The sequence below is a fragment of the Hemitrygon akajei genome, chromosome 28, assembly GCF_048418815.1.
Source record: "Hemitrygon akajei chromosome 28, sHemAka1.3, whole genome shotgun sequence".
Classification (NCBI taxonomy): domain Eukaryota; kingdom Metazoa; phylum Chordata; class Chondrichthyes; order Myliobatiformes; family Dasyatidae; genus Hemitrygon; species Hemitrygon akajei.
The window spans coordinates 203,543-227,247 of record NC_133151.1 but is presented as its reverse complement, the minus strand read 5'-3'; the positions used below and the strand labels follow the sequence as shown (position 1 = coordinate 227,247).

At 45.7% G+C, this 23,705-nt stretch overlaps 1 protein-coding gene across 6 annotated transcripts in view; it reads right to left on the bottom strand.

The window, feature by feature from the left end:
- Positions 1–23,705, bottom strand: part of LOC140717613 (uncharacterized) — a 344,930-nt gene that overhangs the window by 119,035 nt on the left and 202,190 nt on the right. For all 6 annotated transcript variants that reach the window (XM_073031183.1, XM_073031184.1, XM_073031186.1 and 3 more), the window contains 7 exons: positions 19,947–20,054; positions 18,294–18,401; positions 17,358–17,480; positions 14,288–14,341; positions 14,141–14,182; positions 12,843–12,878; positions 7,490–7,543 (listed from right to left, as the gene is read on the bottom strand). In XM_073031183.1, the coding sequence (XP_072887284.1) occupies positions 7,490–7,543; positions 12,843–12,878; positions 14,141–14,182; positions 14,288–14,341; positions 17,358–17,480; positions 18,294–18,401; positions 19,947–20,054 (525 nt within the window). The remainder of the gene's footprint in view (positions 1–7,489; positions 7,544–12,842; positions 12,879–14,140; positions 14,183–14,287; positions 14,342–17,357; positions 17,481–18,293; positions 18,402–19,946; positions 20,055–23,705) is intronic.

Genomic DNA, 23,705 nt, shown 5'->3' with positions numbered 1-23,705 from the left:
ACCCACTGACTTAGTCTCCCACACTCACACAATCTCCCACCCTGAGGGTCTCCCATTCTGGGGGTCTCACACTGACCCAGTTTCCCATTCTGGGGGTCCTGCACTGAACCAGTACACATATTAAGGGAGTCTCACACTCACCCAGTCTCAGGTTCTGCGGTCTTACACTGATGCAGTCTCTCACACTGACCCAATCTCCCATTCTGCAGGACTCACATTGACCCAGTCTCCCACTCTGATGGTTACATACTAACCCAGTCTCCCATTCAGCGAGTCTCAGTCAGACCCAGTCTCCCATTCTGGGGGTCTCACACTGACCCAATCTTCCATTCTGGTGCTCCACACTGACTGACTCTCCCACACTAAGTGTCTCACACTGACTCAGCCTCCCAGTCTGTGTGGTCATAACACTGACCTGTTCTCTTACACTGAGATTCCCACTGTAACCCAATCTCCCATTCTGCGGCTCCAACACTGACCCAGGTTACCACAGTGAGGGTGTCACTCTGACCCAGTCTCCTATGCTGCGGGTCTCCTACTGACCCAATATCCCATTTTGGGGTCTCACACTGACCCAGTCTCCCACACTGAGAGTCTCACACCGACCCAGTCTCCCACAGTGAGGGTCTCACTCTGACCCAGTGTCTGACAGCGAGGGACCCACACTGACTCAGACTGCTACTCTGAGCTTCTCACAATGACAGTTTCTCACAGCTCGAGCTGCACAGAAGTTTGCGGTCAAGCTCAGTCAAGCCGTTCTTGTTCAAAGATCTGCCTCACTAAGGTGTACCCTAAGGGAGCCAAAAACAAGGCCATCAAAGCCTATGTTATTCTGGACGATCAGAGCAATCGCTCACTAGTCAGTCCAGAGTTCTTTGACTTGTTCAACATTGAGAGTAATCAGTTCCCATACTACCTTAGAACTTGCTCAGGCAGCATGGAAACTTATGGAAGGAAGGCAGAAGGCTTCCAGCTCGAGTCCCTGGATGGTAAAGTTGTCATCTGTCTCCCTCCACTCTTAGAGTGCAATGAAATTTTGAATAACCGCACTGAGATCCCAATGCCAAGTGCAGTGCTACACCAGCCACATCTCCACCACATTGCCAAGCACATCCCAGAACTGGATCCAAAAGCAGAAATACTCCTGCTATTAGGAAGAGATGTTCTCCGGGTGCACAAGGTTAGGCAGCAGGTCAATGGACCACACGACGCCCCCTTTGCGCAACACCTGGATCTGGGCTGGGTGGTGATAGGAGAGGTGTGCCTTGGCAATGTACACAAACCGACAGTTAACACACTCAAGACCAATGTGCTAGAGAGCGGCCGCCATTCAATTTTTCAACCCTGCGCAAGTTTCATGCGTATCAAGGAAGCACGACAAGGCTTTAACAAATGTAAAGTAACCGACAAGACGCTGGGTCAGTCAGTCTTCGCTCAAACTGAGCATGATAATAAACTTGCTCCATCAGCTCAAGACGCCATTTTCTTAAAAATAATGGACACCAAGGTCTTCAGAGATGAAGCAAATAATTGGGTCGCCCCACTACCTTTTAGAGAACCACACCAGTGCTTGCCAAACAACAAAGAGCAGGCAGTCAAGCGGTTCACGTCCTTGCAAAAAACCATGAAAAGGAAACCTGAGATGCAGCAATGCACCCGATTGACCCACGAGGTACTGTGCACACTAATGGCAGAGGTCACAGCCATTATAAATGCACGACCACTCCTACCTGTGTCTTCTGACCCGGAAAACCCCTTCATACTCTCGCCATCAATGCTCCTTACGCAGAAGGCAGGAGCCCCCCCCCTCCACCAGGGGACTTCTCTGATAAGGATTTGTACACAAAGCAATGGAGACAGGTCCAGGCTCTGGCAAATCGGTTCTGGTCTCGTTGGAGACAGGAATATCTACCTTTGTTGCAACACAGACAAAAGTGGACAGAACCCTGCAGGAATCTTCAAGTTGGAGATTTAGTCCTGCTTAGGGACAAGCAAATCGCCCGCAACAGCTGGCCAATGGCCAGAATCACTGCCACATTCCCTAGTAGGGATGGACATGTCAGGAAGGTTGAGTTGAAAACTACTGACCAAGATGATGTGAAAATTTACCAAAGGCCGGTTACAGAAGTCATTCTACTTCTATCTAACGACTGATTCAGAGACTGAAGTTTTGTATTATGTTCATTGTGACCCTACGAAGGTCAAGCGGGGAGTGTGTTGCCTTTATGGCATTTGTTTAGTTTATAATATTTTCGCTTTAGTAATTCGTTTGTTATCATTTTCTAGTTAAAGTTAAGATTGTTTAAAGTAAATTCGTTGTCTGTGATATATCGCAGCATGCGATGACGTCACACCCGGTTTCGCCGCGTCTTGTGGGAAAATACCGGTTTGGAGAAACGGGAAGGAGGGGGCTCACATGAGCAGGATCAGCGCAAGAAAAGTTTTCTTTCTACGCACTAGAAACATCAGTGAAGCAACGCGGTAAGTTCATGAGATAATCGATATGTTGAATTAAAAATGTTAACGCTGATTCTGTTAAAAGTAATGACGGTTGATAAGGTTTATGTTTTTGTTATTTAAAGAGTTGCGGATAGTTTGTGTTGAAGTGTATTTAAAGCAGTCAATGGCGTAGGTAGATTCTGACTGTATGCTGCACTTTAATGTAATATAGTTGTTGTAGTTTTACTTTTGCAAGTATTTACGATGTAAATGTGATATCAAGAAGGAAACAAATACTGTACATATTTTGTATTGTTTTATCAACAGTTTTCACCATACGTTAATGTGGAAGAGTGAACAGTAAACGGTTAATCTTACTGCGATCCTGTCTTCATTGACTACGGTTTACCTCGGTGTTTAGTTCAGAGTTCTCTTACACCTGAGCGAGAACACTACAGTGAAAAGGCGGCATTATCAGGTGTTTCAAGCGCTGCAATGACAACTCGATCCAGCATCAAGTCATTGCCATCCAGCGACAGGGGCAGTAGGGCATCATCAAGTAAGGCTGCCCATGCAAGAGCTAAGGCAGAAGCCGCCAAGGTGCGAGCGTTCTACGCCGAACAAGAAGCAAAATTGAAAATGGAAGCGGCTGCCAGAGAAGCCGAAAACCAGAAGGAAGCGGCTGCCAGAGAAATGGAAAAAGCTGCCAGAGAAGCCGAAAACCAGTTGGAAAGGGTAAGGATAGCGTCAGAGTTAGAAGTGCTGATGCTACAACGAGAAGCAGAAGCTGCCAGGGTGGAAGCAGAGTTAATAGAAAATGCTGAAGAAATGCATGATCTGGTTGACGTAAAATCTACTTCAGAAAAGATCAGATTGGAACGCACAAGCGACTATGTCCGATCTCAAATAGACTTGAAGATTCGTTCTTCCTCTCTATACTTATATGCTAACGCCCCATTTCATAAGGAGTCTCAGAGAGGCCCAATTGCACCACATCCATCCGAGGAAGACAATTTACCCTTGCAACTCCGCAATGAATTCAAGAATGAAAGGGCTGATGACAAATACTTCTCGACACCAAACTTACCAGATTTGGCGAGAAGAGAGGCAAAGGCCGAATTCAGAACAGCAAATTCCATAACAGATGTACGCCCTCAGTCATATACCCGCCGACATATTCCCCCAGCCCGCATGCCACTTGCAGTTGAACCCATGGCACATTATTTAGCACGACGAGATCTCGTCACTTCAGGACTATACCAGTTTGATGATAAACCTGAAAATTACCGTGTATGGTACTCCACATTCACCAACGCTATCCACGGAGTCCAGCTCGGAGCAACCCAAGAGTTGGATCTTATGGCGAAATGGCTGGGAAAAGAATCATGCGAACAGGTGAGACGCATATGTTCAGTGTACATCAACAACCCCAAGCTAGCCTTACGCAAAGCATGGGAGAGACTTCGGGAGGGCTATGCGGCCCCCGAAATTATTGAAGCGGCACTATACCGACGTCTGGAAAATTTTCCTAAGGTGTCAGCCAAGGACCACACTAAGTTAAGAGAGCTCGGAGATTTACTCATGGAGATTCAAGGCGCCAAAGAAGATGGCTACTTAACTGGTCTATTATACCTAGATACTCCATACGGCATTAGACAAATCGTGGACAAACTTCCATTTGGACTGCAGGAAAGGTGGGTGTCTGTTGGCTCAGAGTACAAGGAAGAGAACAATGGTCGATTTCCTCCCTTTGAGTATTTCACTAGGTTTGTGTGCAAGGAGGTGAAGAAGCGAAACGACCTTAGCCTCATGAGTTCAGGTAGCAGTACAATTTACACCAAGCCAGTTAAATCCACTTTGAATAATTTCAACATTAATAAACCTGTCTCAGTGCTTAAGACTGAAGCCTTTACAACTAACAATGACCCTAGCAAGAATTGTCCATTGCATAACAAACCCCACCCCCTCAAAAAATGCAGAACGTTTAGGGAAAAACCCCTTGAAGAGAGGATGGCCCTTCTCAAGGAGAAAAAAATGTTTTAAATGCTGTTCCTCTACCTCTCACCTTGCTAGAGAGTGTACGATTGCCGTGAAGTGCCCGGAATGTAATAGCACTAATCACGATGGGGCCATGTATCCCAGCCCGTTACCACAAACCGACAAAGCTCCACTACCCCCACAACAGGACGGCGGGGAGGGAGAGGCTCACTCCAGGACAACTGCTGTCAGCTCGAGCTGCACAGAAGTTTGCGGTCAAGCTCAGTCAAGCCGTTCTTGTGCAAAGATCTGTCTCACTAAGGTGTACCCTAAGGGAGCCAAAGACAAGGCCATCAAAGCCTATGTAATTCTGGACGATCAGAGCAATCGCTCACTAGTCAGTCCAGAGTTCTGTGACTTGTTCCACATTGAGAGTAATCAGTTCCCATACTACCTTAGAACTTGCTCAGGCAGCGTGGAAACTTATGGAAGGAAGGCAGAAGGCTTCCAGCTCGAGTCCCTGGATGGTAAAGTTGTCATCTGTCTCCCTCCACTCTTAAGAGTGCAATGAAATTTTGAATAACCGCACTGAGATCCCGACGCCAAGTGCAGTGCTACACCAGCCACATCTCCACCACATTGCCAAGCACATCCCAGAACTGGATCCAAAAGCAGAAATACTCCTGCTATTAGGAAGAGATGTTCTCCAGGTGCACAAGGTTAGGCAGCAGGTCAATGGACCACACGACGCCCCCTTTGTGCAACACCTGGATCTGGGCTGGGTGGTGATAGGAGAGGTGTGCCTTGGCAACGTACACAAACTGACAGTTAACACACTCAAGACCAATGTGCTAGAGAGTGGCTGCCATTCAATTTTTCAACCCTGCACAAGTTTCATGCGTATCAAGGAAGCACGACAAGGCTTTAACAAATGTAAAGCAACCGACAAGACGCTGGGTCAGTCAGACTTCGCTCAAACTGAGCATGATATAAACTTGCTCCATCAGCTCAAGATGTCATTTTCTTAAAAATAATAGACACCAAGGTCTTCAGAGATGAAGCAAATAATTGGGTCGCCCCACTACCTTTCAGAGAACCACGCCAGTGCTTGCCAAACAACAAAGAGCAGGCAGTCAAGCGGTTCACGTCCTTGCAAAAAACCCTGAAAAGGAAACCTGAGATGCAGCAACAATACGTAGCATTTATGGAGAAGATCTTCGCTATTGGACATACTGAAGTAGCACCACCACTGAGGGAAGGCGGGGAGTGCTGGTACCTCCCAACATTTGGGGTTTACCAACCACAAAAGCCCAAGCAGATCAGGGTGGTCTTTGACTCCAGTGCTCAGTGCGCTAGTATCTCCCTTAATGAAGTGCTCCTTACAGGCCCCGACCTTAACAATACCCTTCTCGGGGTCCTGCTGCGCTTCCGGAAGGAGAAGGTCGCAATCTTACTGGACATCCAGCAGATGTTCCATAGCTTCTTAGTACAGGAGGACCATCGCAATTTTCTCCGTTTCTAATGGCACAAATGTAACTTCCTTCGCACTGCGGACGAATTGGCCCAGGCAAAGGACGTCATACTTAAAGCAACTCAAAGAGCGACTTTTGCAGGGGAGTTTTCAGCTCTCCAAGTTAATAAACCAATACCAAAGGACAGCCCTTTGAGGAAATTCAGCCCGATCATGAAGAACGATATCATCTGCATTGGAGGCCGGTTAATACACTCCCAACTTCCAGCTGCAGAAAAGAGTCCAGTAATCCTGCCCAAAGACAGCCACGTGTCCTTACTGCTCACTCGCCATCACCATGAACAGGTAAAGCATCAGGGCCGTTACCTGACGGAAGGAGCAATAAGGGCAGCGGGACTGTGGATCTTGGGAGGTAAAACACTGATCAATTCAGGACTTCATAAATGTGTAACCTGCAGGAAACTGCGAGGCAAGTTGGAAGCTCAACGTATGGCGGACCTCCCACCAGAACGCCTCGAAGCATGCCCTCCTTTTACATATGGGGGGCTCGACGTATTTGGTCCCTGGACTATCACTACGAGACGCACCAGAGGAGGACAAGCAGAGAGCAAGCGGTGGGCCAGAATCACTGCCACATTCCCTAGTAGGGATGGACATGTCAGGAAGGTTGAGTTGAAAACTACTGACCAAGGTGATGTGAAAATTTACCAAAGGCCGGTTACAGAAGTCATTCTACTTCTACCTAACGACTGATTTAGAGACTGAAGTTTTGTATTATGTTCATTGTGACCCTACGAAGGTCAAGCGGGTAGTGTGTTGCCTTTATGGCATTTGTTTAGTTTATAATATTTTCACTTTAGTAATTCGTTTGTTATCATTTTCTAGTTAAAGTTAAGATTGTTTAAAGTAAATTCGTTGTCTGTGATATATCGCGGCATGCGATGACGTCACACCCGGTTTCGCCGCGTCTTGTGGGAAAATACCGGTTTGGAGAAACGGGAAGGAGAGGGCTCACATGTGCAGGATCAGCGCAAGAAAAGTTTTCTTTCTACGCACTAGAAACATCAGTGAAGCAACGCGGTAAGTTCATGAGATAATCGATATGTTGAATTAAAAATGTTAACGCTGATTCTGTTAAAAGTAATGACGGTTGATAAGGTTTATGTTTTTGTTATTTAAAGAGTTGCGGATAGTTTGTGTTGAAGTGTATTTAAAGCAGTCAATGGCGTAGGTAGATTCTGACTATATGCTGCACTTTAATGTAATATAGTTGTTGTAGTTTTACTTTTGCAAGTATTTACGATGTAAATGTGATATCAAGAAGGAAACAAATACTGTACATATTTTGTATTGTTTTATCAACAGTTTTCACCATACGTTAATGTGGAAGAGTGAACAGTAAACGGTTAATCTTACTGCGATCCTGTCTTCATTGACTACGGTTTACCTCGGTGTTTAGTTCAGAGTTCTCTTACACCTGAGTGAGAACACTACAGAGGGTCTCCCACACTGACCCAGTCTCTCACACTGAGGGTCTCCCACACTGACCCAGTCTCCCTTTCTGGAGGTCAGATGATGAGCAGACACAGGAGGGTCACCTACCTTGCTGCCTTTGGGTCCTGCAGATCCGGGTATCCCCGGCACTCCAGGTTCACCCTGAAAGGAAGCACAGGATTAGAGTGAGTCAGAATGACGGTGGGTCAACCAACATGGTAAGCAGGAGGGGAATGTGGAAAAATGGCCAAGCTGTCTGTTCAGTGAGGACATAGCAAATGATGAAAGCTTCCAGAGAGGATGGTGCAACTGAGGTTAATCACATATCCAGGCAATGCGCATAGCCCTCATCACGCCAAATTCTCTCACTCAGACTTAAAGTGGGGTATTTCACCAGGACCATGTTTGATCTCATGTCATCAAGATGCCCTTAAATGCAGTGACACAGATTCAGCAGCAGCGGTCCACAGCTGCCCTCTTCACCGCAGACTGCTCTGACCCTGAGGCCTCGATCTCCTCGCTAGCCATAGTCTGTAGAACTCCAGCTGGGAGGGAGAGTGGAGGTGTGGAGGAAAGTTGGGAGTTGGAGGTGATGATGGTGTGTAGAGGGGAGGGTGGAGGTGTGAGGGGAGGGATGTGTTGGTTCCACTGTAAGACCAGTCATAAGCACTGTGATAGGTGACCAGGGACAAAGAAGTCAGCAATTGAGACCAGAAATGTTTCACCATACTCCTGCTCATCATGAAACATGCAGTACCCTCAGCTCACACACTTCTCTCTCTGTACCCCAGCAGCTGGACTCAGCGGACTGTGTAAGAAGCATAAGGTTAAGGGACTTCGGACTGTAATAGGTTGTGTTCAGACTGAAGCAAATCTTCTGCATAATTAGTTATTAATTATGCAATGATAATCAAAGTGTTACCCAAGGCAGGAGATCTAATCACCTGTGAAATGCTCTTCACGAGGAACATTTCAATCAACCCCAGTGACTATGTATAGAGGAAGGATGCCCAGTTGCTGCTTCTCACTTAGAGCACTGCACAACTGGAGATGTGGATGAATCCAACCTGGTCCATCCATAATATTGAGGACAATGCCAATAGCACTTACAGTGAGCCAGCCTCTCTACTGAGGCGGCGCAGCACAGCAGCAGCGGCCTTTCAGACCTGGTGTTACTTGACTTACTGTTGGCTTGGACACAAGAGCAATGGGTGACCCAGCTTTCTAAATTCATGTTGCAGGACCTCTTCTTCCTTTTCACTCTGTCTTTATCACCACAATATCTGGCTGTTCTTCAAAGTGTAGGAATCTACTGTGACCACTTACCTCTCAAACAGATAGCCCATGTTGGCTACCGTTGGTTCAATGTTCAAATTTCAAAGTAAATTTATTTTCAAAGTAAATATATATCATCATATACTAGAGATTCACTTTGGTGCAGGTATTTACACAAAAATAAAGTAATACAACAGAATTTATGAAAAATCATAAAGACTGACTAACATGCAATGTGAAAAAGAGGACAAATTGTACAAAGGATCATATTTTATTTTATTTAGCAAAGCAGTGGCCCTTCAATCCACACTGCCCAGCAAACGCTGACAACCCTGATTTAACCATAATCTATTTGCGGCATGATTTACAATAACAGTAAACAGGCCTGGTACATCTTTGGACTGTTGGAGGAAAGGGACAAATTCCATGGGGACGAAGTACAGAGGATGCTGGGAATGAACTCTGATACCCCTGCACTGTAATAGCGTTACACTAACCACGACTCTGCCACGGTGACCATTTACAGAAGTTAGTAAATAAATGGCAACAAGCTGTAGAGCCTAGAACGAGTCTGTAGGTTTTGGTATCAGTTCAGAATTGAGGTGAGTGAAGTTAACCATGCTGGTTCAGGAGCCTGATGAGTGAAGGGTAATAACTGTTCCTGAACCTGGTGGTGTGGGACCTCAGGCCCCCTATACCTCCTGCTCAATGGTAGAGTGCGAAGAGAGCATGGCCTGGATGATACGGGTCCTTGTTGATGGACGCTACCTTCCTGTGTAAGTGTGCTCACTGATGAGGAAGTCTTTACCTGTTATGGATGGGCTGCAGCCATTACTTTTTGTAGGCTTTTCCATTCATGGTCATGATGCAGCAAGTCAAAACTTTCTCTCCTGTGTATCATTAGAAGTTTGTCAATGTTCTAGGGACATGCTGAATATGCCCAAACTTCGAAGAAAGGAAAGGCATTATCATGCCTTATTTTTGAGAGCATTTACATTCTGGTCCCAGGACAGATCCTCTGATATGGTAACACCAAAGAATTTAAAGTTATTGATTCTCTCCCACTGTTCTTCGGAGAAAGCAGCAGTGGCCAAGTTTGTGGTGCCTTGGTTTGTTCTGCTGCACAGGAGGGGAGGGGAGGGACACAGCTCGGAGACAAATCATGATAAGGGACTCAATGGAAAAGGGAGCAGGCAGACAGTTCTGTGGCTGCATACAGTACTGAATAGAATATTGCCTCCAAATGGTCTGGGATGTCTTGCAGTGGCGGCAGGACATTCTGACAACACAGGGTTGCCAAAGATCATGTCTAAGCTGGCAATAAGGCCAGAGGTATAAAAGGGGAAGAGATCATACAATTTAGAGGGCTACACTATGGATTAACGAGTGGGACATGCCACCTGCTGGTAGTACAGCAATAAGAGGATGGGCCGGTGATTGTATAGCTAAAGGCGTGGTGTGGGCGAGGGTGGAATTTCCGGATCATTGCAACCACTTGCTGGCAAGTTAGGACCTGTACACGCTGGATGGGATATATCTGCAGCAGAAGGGATCCAGCAACCCTGCAGAGAGTTTTACTAATGTTAGGGAGGGTTTGTACAGTTGGGAAGGTGATGTAGATAGCAAGTTCAGTAAGCAGGACAGTCATGGTGTTTGGGAGGACTGAGGACTAAACTACATCTATTTTAATGCAGGGAGGCAGGCTGGTAAGGCCAATGAACTGGAGCAGCAGTTAGCATGTGGGAACACAATACTGTCACCAGAGAAGTGGTTAAGGGCCAGCTCAGTGATTCAGGCATTGAAGAGGATAAAGTGAAATAAAAGGGAGTATTGCAATGTTGATTAAGGAGAACATCATTACAGTCATGAAGAAGGATATAGATTAAGGAGCTTTAAGATAAAGGAACAAAATTAGGCTATTTGGCCCATTGATTCTGCTCTGCCATTCCATCATGGCTGAGTTATTATCACTCTCAACCCCTGCTGCCCATAACTTTTGATGCCCTGACTGATTAAAACCTGATCAATCTCTGCTTTATTTCCTATCGCTGCCTGTAAAAGAGTTTGTACGTTCTCCCCGTGACCGTGTGGGTTTCTTTTGGTTGCTCTAGATTCATTGTAAGTTGTCCCATGATCAGGCCAGGATGAAATTGGGGGATTGATTGACAGTGTGGCTTGTAGGGTCGGAAGGGCTGACTCTGTGCTGTATATTAGTCAATCAATCAATAAATAAATAATAATCAATCAATAAATAACATTTAGCCTCCACAGGCATCTGTGGCAATGAATTCCACAGATTTTTCATCCTCTGGCTAAAGAAATTCCCTCTCATCTCTGTTCTCAATGGACATCCCTTTATTCTGAGGCTGTGCCCTCTGATCCACGACTTATCCACTATGGGAAACACCCTCTTCACATCCACTCTATCTAGACCTTTGAATATTCCAATGAGATCCCACCCCTCTTATTTTTCTAAACTCCAGTGAGTACAAACTCAGAGACAGCAAACACTCTTCATATTCATATAAACCCTTTCAATTCTGGAATAATTCTTGATAACCCCCTTGGTATCCTCTCCAATGCAAGCACATCTTTTCTTAGATAAGGGGCCCAAAACTGCTCACAACACGCCAAGTGCGGTCTGACCAATTAAATATAAGGCATCTGTATTACATCCTTGCTTTTGTATTCTAGTCCTCTTGAAATGATTGCTAACATTGCATTTACCTTCCTTACCACCGAATCAATATGAAAGTTAACCTTTAGGGAATCCTGCATAAGGACTCCCATGTCTCTGCATGTCTGATCTTTGAATTTTCTCCTGTTTAGAAAATACACCTTTATTTCTTCTACCAAAGTACATGACCATACACTTCCTTATACTATATTCCATCTGCCACCTCTTTGTCCTTTCTCCTTATCTATCTGTCCATCTGCAGTCTCCCTGCTTTCTCAGTATTAACTACACCTTCCCCTATCTTCGCATCATCTGCAAACTTGGCCACAAATCTATCAATTCTGTCATTCAAGTCATTAACACGTACAGAGAAAAGAAGCAGTCCCAACACTGACTCCTGTGGCACAAAACTAGTCACCAGCATCCAAACAGTCCCCTTTATTCCCACACTTTGCCTCCTGCCAGTCATACAATTTTCTATCATGCTAGTAACATTCCTGTAATAACATGGCCTCTAATCTTGTTACGCAGCCAGCTCCTGTGCAGCATCTTGTCAGAGGCCTCCCAATCATGTCACCTCTTTCTAAGGATTTGATTTCATTTTTTTTTAAACCAACAGAGCCACCCCACCTCCTCTGCCTACCTACCTGTCCTATGAATTTAATACTAAGCTCCCAACTGTGATCTTCTTTCAGCCACAGCTCAGTGATACCCACAACATCATAGCTGCCAATTTCTAACCGTTATTTTGTATACAGCATCCATTCAAATATAACACCTTCAGTCCTGTATTCAACACCTTTGTCAGCTTTGCCCCCATGTTACCAGAAGTTAGGGTTAGGGTTCAGTGAGAGATGGGGCCCAGATATGGTAGAAGAGAGTAGAGAGCGATTGGTTATGGTAATGGGGGAACAGGGATTCATAGAATCATAGACATGTGCAGCACAGAAACAAGACGTTTGGGCTGTAGTTATGTACCTAACTCCACCACCTCCCTCTGTGTGAAAAACCTACCTTCAGGTCTGCTTTAAATGCATTCCCTCTCACCTTAAAACTGTGTCCACTAGTTCAAGGCTCCTCTGCTTTGGAAAAAAAAGATTCTTTTTTTGTACATCTTCCCTAGTACATCTTGGAGCATGGTAGCTAAATCTAAGGAGGGAGGGACGGAGGCACTCTCACAATGTTGAAGCATTTAGATTTCAGGATGAATGCGAACTGCCAAGGCATAGAAGGCAAAGGACCAAGCATTGGTTTGTACGATTAGATAGATAGGTACTTGAAGGTCAGGAAGATTATAGTGGGCTGAATTGCCTGTGTCTGTGCTGTAGGACTCCAAGATTTTACGTATACAGGCCAGGACTGGGAGACAGGCAGCATTCTACATACAAGCTCATAAACACAGGTTGGCCATGTACAGACCCATGGAAGGAGGCTGTGGGATTGTGGCCAATGTTATTCGGGCTCAGCACTGTTCACATCTCTATGGAAATATTCCAAGTATTTACTCACCGGCTCTCCTGGTTTCCCCACACTGCCATCCTTTCCCTGAAAGCAAGAACATTTGAACCTGAGTTATTTAAACTTTCACCTCCGCCATGGACGGTCCCAAGCCTGGCTGTGAAAGGAGGATTGGAGGTTGGGCTAGCAACCCCATCCAGTAAAAACCCAGAGCCTCAGAAACACGAACAGATGCTCCAAAGACCTCAGCCCTGGGAAGGGAAGGATCTTTGCCTAGAAGACGAAAGATGGATTACACCTGGGGACAACTGGAAAAATTGGACCAGGACAGAGTAATCTTGCAGCTGCTCTCGGCAGTCTCTGTTCCAGTGGGAGATGATGGGCTTCAGAAGAAGGAAGAACAGAAAAATCTGACCATTCACTCTGCAGCAACAAGAGTTTTCACACAAGAAACTTCCACAGAAGAGTCCCAGTTAGCACTGTCTCTGGCAGAAGGAGAGGCAGGAATCGAGCAAATAAGAGACAGGAATAACACAGACAGGGAGAGGAAAAGGTACACAGAAACAGACAACCAGACACATTAGAGGAGCACACCAAATGAGGGGAGAGGGTGAGAGGGAGAGAGAGAGATGGAGAGAGAGAGAATGGAGAGATGGAGAGGGAAGGAGGGAGGGAGAGGGAGAAAGAGGAGGGACAGGGGAGAGGAAGAAGGTGAGAGAAGAGACGGAGAAGAGAGGAGAGAGAGGGAGGGAGAGGGGGAGAGAAAGGGAGAAGAGAGAGAAATACAGGAGAAAGGAGTAAGAGAAAGGCAGAGAGAGGAGAGATAGAGGGAGAGAGCGGGAGGGATGAGAGAAAGGGAGGGGGAGAGTGAGAGAGAGGACCACATGTTAACAACTTACCCTCATCCAACCACCACATAATACCACTCATTCTCCCTCCCACGTAAGACAGCCCTAATCCCTCTCAGTACCACTTCTTCAGAGGTCCTGCATTTGAAATCCTGACCCAGGCTCTCATCACTCTCTACTTTGGAAAATCTCCTGGTACAGTTTGTTCTCCAGACCTGTTTGAAAAGTCCACTGTGAAACTATCAGAGGAGGTTGATGGACTGACAATTCTGATGGGTGGGTGAACAGTGTTCTTGGTCTCAGGAGAACACTGTGTCAATGGTAGAAGGTAGTCGCCTCCCACAAATTGCCCACCCATGCACCCACCCCAGACATCCACTCCCCATTCCCACACTGGCATCATCAGCTACCCCCCAGAGCCTACAAACTGCAAAGGTGAGTCATTCCCAACCCCGAAACACCACCCGAAGAGAAGATAAACACAAGTTGACATGAACTCACTGGTAGGCCAGGCTGTCTGACTCCAGGGGGTCCCCTCTGCCCCTGTTGAATATAAAGAGAGCAAATTGTTAATTCACTAGTCACATTCAGCTGAGGTCAGCACAGAGATCCTTCAAACTTCACATGACATGACAACTTCACACTCACCTTCTCTCCCTTCAGACCCGGAGTGCCTGCCTGTCCTTGCAGACCTGGTAGACCCTATGGCAATGGAAAAAACACACGAAAGTGAGAGGTTAGTGCACGCACGCACGCACGCACACACGCACACACGCACACACACACACACTCTGCATTGGCCTTCATCAACCGTGGGACTGAGTTTAGGAGCCGAGAGATAATGTTGCAGCTATTTCGGACCCTGGTCAGAGACCACTTGGAGAACTGTGCTCAGTTCTGGTCACCTCACTATAGGAAGGATGTGGAAACCATATAAAGGGTGCAGAGGAGATTTACAAGGATGTTGCCTGGATTGGGGAGCATGCCTTATGAGAATAGGTTGAGTGAACTTGACCTTTTCTCCTTGGAGTGGCGGAGGATGAGAGGTGACCTGATAGAGGTGTATAAGATGATGAGAGGCATTGATAGCGTGGATAGTCAGAGGCTTTTTCCCAGGGCTGAAATGGCTAACAGAAGAGGGTACAGTTTTAAGGTGATTCAAAGTAGGTACAGACAAGATGTTAGGGTAAGTTTTTTTACGCAGAGAGTGGTGAGTGCGTGGAATGGGCTGCCAGCGATGGTGGTGGAGGTGGATACGATAGGGTCTTTTAAGAGATTCCTGGACAAGTATATGGAGCTTAGAAAAATAGAGGGCTATGGGTAACCCTAGGTAATTTCTAAACATGTTCAGCACAGCATTGTGGGTCAAAGGGCCTGTACTGTGCTGTAGGATTTAGAAACATAGAAAACCTACAGCACAATACAGGACCTTCAGCCCACAAAGTTGTGCCGAACATGTCCTTACCTTAGAAATTACCAGGCTTGCCTATAGCCCTCGATATTTCTAAGCTCTATGTACCTATCCAAAAGTCTCTTAAAAGACCCTATCGTATCCGCCTCCACCACCATCGCCGGCAGCACATTCCACGCACTCACCACTCTGAGTAAAAAACTTACCCCTGACATCTCCTCTGTACCTACTCCCCAGCACCTTGAACCTGTGTCCTCTTGTGGTAACCATTTCAGCCCTGGGAAAAAGCCTCTGACTATCCACACGATCAATGCCTCTCATCATCTTATATACCTCTATCATGTCACCTCTCATCCTCCGTTGCTCCAAGGAGAAAAGGCCGAGTTCACTCAACCTATTCTCATAAGGCATGCTCCCCAATCCAGGCAACATCCTTGTAAATCTCTTCTGCATCATTTCTATGGCTTCCACATCCTTCCTGTAGTGAGGTGACCAGAACTGAGCACAGTACTCCAAGTGGGGTCTGACCAGGGTCCTATACAGCTGCAACATTACCTCTCGGCACCTAAATTCAATTCTACAATTGATGAAGGCCAGTACACCATACGCCTTCTTAACCACACAGTCATCTGCCATCATATTTGACCAACCAAAATGAACCACTTCACACTTATTTGGGTTGAAATCCATCTGCCACTTCTCAGCCAGGTTTTGCATTCTATCAATGTCATGCTGTAACCTCTGACAGCCCTCCACATTATCCACAACACCTCCAACCTATGTCAGCATACTTACGAACCTATTCCTCCACTTCCTCATCCAGGTCATTTATAAAAATCACGAAGGGTCCCAGAACAGATCCCTGAGGCACTCCACTAGTGACCGACCTCCATGCAGAATATGACCCATCTATAACCACTCTTTGCCTTCTGTGGGCAAGCCAGTTCTGGATCCACAAAGCAATGTCCCCTTGGATCCCATGCTTCCTTACTTTCTCAATAAGCCTTGCATGGCGTACCTTATCAAATGCCTTGCTGAAATCCATATACACTATATCTACTGCTCTTCCTTTATTCCTGTGTTTAGTCACATCCTGAAAAAACTCAATCAGGCTCGTAAGGCACGACCTGCCCTTGACAAAGCCGTGCTGACTATTCCTAATCATATTATACCTCTCTGAATGTTCATAAGTCCTGCCTCTCGGGATCTTCTCCATCAGCTTACCAACCACTGAGGTATGAATGACTGGTCTACAATTTCCTGGGCTATCTCTATCTACTCCCTTTCTTGAATAAAGGAACAACATCCGCAACCCTCCAATTCTCTGGAACCTCTCCCGTCCCCGTTGATGATGCAAAGATCATCACCAGAGGCTCAGCAATCTCCTCCCTTGCCTCCCACAGTAGCCTGGGGTACATCTCATCTGGTCCCGGTGACTTATTCAACTTGATGCTTTCCAAAAGCTCCAGCACATCATTTCTTAATATCTACATGCTCAAGCTTTTTAGTCTGCTGCAAGTGATCACTACAATCACCAAGATCCTTTTCCATAGTGAATACTGAAATAAAGTACCTGTTATTTCCTCCGGTTCCATACACACTTTCCCACTGTCACAGTTGATAGGTCCTATTCTTTTGCTTCCTATCCTCTTGCTCTTCACATACTTGCAGAATGCCTTGGGGTTTTCCTTAATCCTGCCCACCAAGGCCTTCTCACGGCCCCTTCTGGCTCTCCTAATTTCCTTCTTAAGTTCCTTCCTATTAGCCTTATTATCTTCTAGATCCCTAACATTACCTAGTTCTCTGAATCTTTTGTAAGCTTTTATTTTCTTCTTGACTATATTTATTTCAGCCTTTGTACACCACAGTTCCTGTACCCTACCATAGCTTCCCTGTCTCATTGGAACGTACCTATGCAGAACTCCACACAAATATCCCCTGAACATTTGCCACATTTCTTCCGTACTTTTCCCGAGAACATCTGTTTCCAATTTAAGCTTCCAATTTTCTGCCTGACAGCCCCATAGTTCCCCTTACTCCCATTAAACGCTTTTCTAATTTGTCTGTTCCTATATCTCTCTCCAGTGCTGTTATAAAGGAGATAGAATTATGATCACTATCTCCAAAATGCTCTCCCATTAGAAACATTTCAATGTTTCTGTACACTAAACATATAACACACAGACACACCCACTAAACACACAAACACAGATACAACACACTAATTACACAAACACAGATACACATACACACACACACACACGGTCGGACTGTAAGTACAGACAGCCAGTATAACTGATGACTTACATGTCTTCCGGGTGTTCCTGTCCCAGGCGGTCCAGGATCGCCTCGAGGGCCTGGTTTCCCTGGAAGTCCGATCACATCCTTGAAATCATCTGGTATTGTGGGGCAAACCTCACACTGATCTCCCTGTACAAGACAATCCAAACACCACAAATTAATCAGGACTGGATCCCTTGATCCCAATCAGATTACTTGACGAATCAGGAATGAGGAACACACTGCAGGATGTTTGGACAAAATCAGATGGTGGCAGCAATATTAAGTGACCCGTGTCTGGCCAGATGTGGAGGTGTAGTGCGGTGTGGAAATAGAAATACGGACAGGGCCGATCAGCATCTCTCACGTTCACCACGTGAGCCATTTGTCTGTGTGTCCTCAGCAACTATGCCAAGCCAAAGGTGAGCTGGGGGTAGCTGAGAAGGATAAGTCAGGAAGAAACAGAGGAACAGTGAGGTCACAATGTTGTCCAGTAATTCCCACAGCTCATCACTAATCCTGACCACTGTACTCTCAGCACCCTGGCTTCAAACCAGGGTACAGGAAAGAAAAATGAGGGCAAGGACTGATAGGGCACCAAGCAGAAGTTCAACACTTCCTTCCCAACCAACCTCAGAGCCAACTGATTCCAGTTAGTAGGATGAGGGAAGAGCAATCTGTTCAAATCAGGGATACCCGCAGAAAGTGAAAACCTGCTGGGATCAGGGACACCTGCAGAGAGCAGGAACCTGCTGGGATCAGGGATACCTGCAGAGAGTGAGAACCTGCTGGGATCAGGGACACCTGCAGAGAGCAGGAATCTGCTGGAATCACGGACACCTGCAGAGAGAAGGAACCTGCTGGGATCAGGGACACACAGACAGTGAGAACCAGAGATAGGGAACACCTGCTGGGAATAGCAATATTTGCTCTGACAAAGGCAACAAGAAATTGTTGACTCACCTTTTCGCCTTTTAGTCCGGGAGAACCTCGTAATCCTTGTTTTCCAGGGTTTCCTGGAATTCCTATGGCACCTGGCTCTCCTGTATCGCCCTTTGGACCAGGATCACCCTGAACAAAGGAATTAAACATTTTCTCTGAGTGTTAATAAGGGTACCCCCGGAACCCCCCACATGGTGAAGCAGTTTAGGACCCTCAGTGAATCACCAGGGAAGGACAGGAATTCACCTTAAGCCGGGTGAGTAGCCTGTTTCCTCAGTAACAAGAGGAAAGAGAGAGAGATTGGCTACTCCTTATGGCATAAGTTAGGTCACACCTTCCTCCACTGCACACCCTTCCCTCACTCACCAGACAAGTCACTGGCCTTGCAGTGGCATCTGTAGCTCCAGTGACAGTCAAGGTTTAGACAGATCTCTCAGACAAACCCATCATTCCTGCTCCCACATCACACTAATCTTCACTGGTTGATGGCATACAAACCTGGTCCTCCAGCTCTAGCTCAGTAGTTTAACCCTTGTCATCATTCGTGAATTCCCAATTAATGCTTGCTGAGCTTGCGATTTGGATCCAGGGCTGTGAATGTTTTTTTTCTAGAACCCCCAGGTATCTTCAGATAAAGACAATGACCTTGTACTTTAATGATTCCTAGTGACTCCCCAGTGTGTGGTAATTGCAGTGGGCTGTAGACCTCACAGGCAGTGGACCCCAACCATCCTCCCTGTATTCACAACTGATGTAGAACCTTCATTCTTCAATAAAGCATAACACTATTACAGCCACTGTCTGTAACGAGTTTATACCTTCTCCCTGTGACTGTGTGGGTTTCCTCTGGGTGTCCCAGTTTCCTCCCACAGTCCAAAGGTGTATGTGTAAGTTATGAGCATGTCAGAAACAGGGCAACACTTGTGGGCTGCCCAGCCCAATCTCACTGATTTGATTTGACGTAAACAACAAATTTCATTGTATATTTTAATGTATGTGTGACAAATAAAGCTAATCAGTAGTCTTAAAAAATAAGCAGATATGAACTCCCCCTCTGAGCTCCCACTCAAACCATCTCCACAATTTGACATAGATATTCAGCTGAGGTTGAGCAGGTCCTGGACAAACATTCAGTAGTAGTAAAATATTGGCTGAAAATCTTTTAAGTGTTTTAAGAGACTCTTGGATAGGTACATGGAGCTCAGAAAAAAGAGGGCTATGGGTAACCTTAGGTAATTTCTAAAGTAAGTACATGTTCGACATGGCATCGTGGGCTGGAGAGCCTATATTGTGTTGTTGTGTTGTCAGTTTTCTATGTTTCTATCACTATGATTTGGGTTCAAATCCTCCAGAGGTGAGTGGGGTTAGGCAAATTACAGGAACCAGTGTGTGAACTTGTCCCTGAAAGGGAACCAGATAACATTAAACTGGTGACTTTTTTAGGACACTGGCCCAGAGGAGATTTTCACTGGGGTGGCCACTGTTCATCCCAGTGTAACAAGCCAGTGAGTGCTACTCTTCAACACAAGAGGTTCTGCAGATGCTGGAAATCCTGAGGAACACACACAAAATGCTGGAGGATCTCAGCACACACAACTTCCCAGCCCCGTGGAGAAATAGCCCTCTCTCCATGGAACCATCACAGCCCTGCACCGTTTGTCGATGCTCACTCACCGGTCTGCCGGGCTGACCTCTGGATCCATCCTCAGGTACTTCCACATGTGGGGAGGCAGCATTGAGCTTCCCATGTGGAGCAGTGAAGCAAGGTCCACATCCTTCGCCCTGCATTGTGAAGAGAAAAGAGCGAGTTTTACCATGGCGTCTGCACTGAAAGTAACCCACAGAACTGTCCTCCCATACCATATAACCATATAACAATCACAGCACAGAAACAGGCCATCTCGGCCCTCCTAGTCCGTGCCGAACTCTTAATCTCACCTAGTCCCACCTACCCGCACTCAGCCCATAACCCTCCACTCCTTTCCTGTCCATATACCTATCCAATTTTACCTTTAATGACACAACTGAACTGGCCTCTACTACTTCTACAGGAAGCTCATTCCACACAGCTATCACTCTCTGAGTAAAGAAATACCCCCTCGTGTTTCCCTTAAACTTTTGCCCCCTAACTCTCAAATCATGTCCTGTCGTTTGAATGTCCCCTACTCTCAATGGAAACAGCCTATTCACGTCAACTCTATCTATCCCTCTCAACATTTTAAATACCTCGATCAAATCCCCCCTCAACCTTCTACGCTCCAATGAATAGAGACCTAACTTGTTCAACCTTTCTCTGTAACTTAAGTGCTGAAACCTAGGTAACATCCTAGTAAATCGTCTCTGCACTCTCTCTAATTTATTGATATCTTTCCTATAATTCGGTGACCAGAACTGTACACAATATTCCAAATTTGGCCTTACCAATGCCTTGTACAATTTTAACATTACATCCCAACTTCTGTACTCAATGCTCTGATTTATAAAGGCCAGCGTTCCAAAAGCCTTCTTCACCACCCTATCTACATGAGACTCCACCTTCAGGGAACTATGCACTGTTATTCCTAGATCTCTCTGTTCCACTGCATTCCTCAATGCCCTACCATTTACCCTGTATGTTCTATTTGGATTATTCCTGCCAAAATGTAGAACCTCACACTTCTCAGCATTAAACTCCATCTGCCAACGTTCAGCCCATTCTTCTAACCGGCATAAATCTCCCTGCAAGCTTTGAAAACCCACCTCATTATCCACAACACCTCCTACCTTAGTATCATCAGCATACTTACTAATCCAATTTACCACCCCATCATCCAGATCATTTATGTATATTACAAACAACATTGGGCCCAAAACAGATCCCTGAGGCACCCCGCTAGTCACCGGCCTCCATCCCGATAAACAATTATCCACCACTACTCTCTGGCATCTCCCATCTAGCCACTGTTGAATCCATTTTATTACTCCAGCATTAATACCTAACGACTGAACCTTCTTAACTAACCTTCCATGTGGAACTTTGTCAAAGGCCTTGCTGAAGTCCATATAGACTACATCCACTGCCTTACCCTCATCAACATTCCTCATAACTTCTTCAAAAAATTCAATAAGGTTTGTCAAACATGACCTTCCACGCACAAATCCATGCTGGCTACTCCTAATCAGATCCTGTCTATCCAGATAATTATAAATACTATCTCTAAGAATACTTTCCATTAATTTACCCACCACTGATGTCAAACTGACAGGTCTATAATTGCTAGGCTTACTTCTAGAACCCTTTTTAAACAATGGAACCACATGAGCAATACGCCAATCCTCCGGCACAATCCCCGTTTCTAATGACATCTGAAAGATCTCCGTCAGAGCTCCTGCTATCTCTACACAAACTTCCCTCAAGGTCCTGGGAAATATCCTGTCAGGACCTGGAGATTTATCCACTTTTAAATTTCTTAAAAGCGCCAGTACTTCCACCTCTTTAATTGTCATAGGTTCCATAACTTCCTTACTTGCTTCCCACACCTTACACAATTCAATATCCTTCTCCTTAGTGAATACCGAAGAGAAGAAATCGTTCAAAATCTCTCCCATCTCCCTCGGCTCCACACATAGCTGACCACCCTGATTCTCTAAGGGACCAATTTTATCCCTCACTATCCTCTTGCTTTTAATATAACTGTAGAAACCTTTCGGATTTACTTCCACCTTATTTGCCAAACCAAACTCGTATCTTCTTTTAGCTTTTCTAATCTCTTTCTTAAGATTCCTTTTACATTCTTTATATTCCTCGAGCAATTCCTTTACTCCATGCTGCCTATATCTATTGTAGACATCCCTCTTTTTCCGAACCAAGTTTCTAATATCCCTTGAAAACCATGGCGCTTTCAAACCTTTAACCTTTCCTTTCAACCTAACAGGAACATAAAGATTCTGTACCCTCATAATTTCACCCTTAAATGACCTCCATTTCTCTATTACATCCTTCCCATAAAACAACTTGACCCAATCCACTCTCTCTAAATCCCTTCGCATCTCCTCAAAGTTAGCCTTTCTCCAATCAAAAATCTCAACTCTAGGTCCAGTCCTGTCCTTCTCCATAATTATATTGAAGCTAATGCTATTGTGATCACTGGACCTGAAGTGCTCCCCAACACATACATCTGTCAGCTGACCTATTGCATTCCCTAACAGGAGATCCAACACTGCCCCATCTCTAGTCGGTATTTCTATGTATTGTTGCAAAAAACTATCCAGCCCTTTTACAGAATGAGCTTCCCAATCTATGTGTGGAAAATTAAAATCTCCCACAATCACCACCTTGTGTTTACTACAAATATCTGCTATCTCCTTACACATTTGCTCTTCCAACTCACGCTCCCCATTAGGTGGCCTATAATACACTCCTATCAGTGTACCGGGTATTGATAGTAATTGATCAGCCATGATCTCAAAATCTCTACACCTTTCCCATTCCTCAATTCCACCCAAATAGTCTCCCTAGAGGAGCTCTCTAATCTATCCTTCCAAAGCACCGCCATAAGATTTTCTCGGACAAGCAATGCAACACCTCCTCCTCTGGCCCCTCCTACTCTATCACACCTGAAGCAACTAAATCCAGGAATATTTAGTTGCCAATCACACCCTTCCTGCAACCATGTTTCACTAATAGCTACAACATCATAATTCCAGGTATCAATCCACGCTTTAAGCTCATCCACCTTTCTTACAATGCTCCTAGCATTAAAATAGATACATTTAAGATACTCTCCACCTCCTCCTCTCTTTTCATCCCTAACAATGCATTCAAATTTATTATCCTTTTCTTTCTTCTCCCCTACATCTTCGGGCTGAGCGCATCCCTTCTCCATCACCTGCCTTTCCTCCCTCACACACTGTCTACTTACTTGCTCTACTGGTGAACTAACCTCCTCTCCCATAGTTTCCTCAAATTGATTCCCGCCCCCCATCTTACTAGTTTAAAGTCTGCCCTGTAGCCCTAGCAAACCTCCCCGCTAGGATATTGGTCCCCCCAGGATTCAAGTGTAACCCGTCCTTCTTGAACAGGTCACGCCTGCCCCAGAAGAGGTCCCAATGATCCAGAAACTTGAATCCCTGCCCCCTGCTCCAATCCCTCAGCCACGCATTCATCCTCCACCTAATTCCATTCCTACTCTCACTGTCACGTGGCACAGGCAGTAATCCCGAGATTACTACCTTTGCGGTCCTTCTTCTTAACTGCCTTCCTAACTCCCTATACTCTCGTTTCAGGACCTCTTCCCCTTTCCTACCTATGTCATTGGTACCTACATGTACCACGACCTCTGGCTCCTCACCCTCCCACTTCAGGATATCTTGGACGCGATCACAAATGTCCCGAACCCTGGCACCAGGGAGGCAAACTACCATCCAGGACTCCCGATCACCTCCACAGAACCG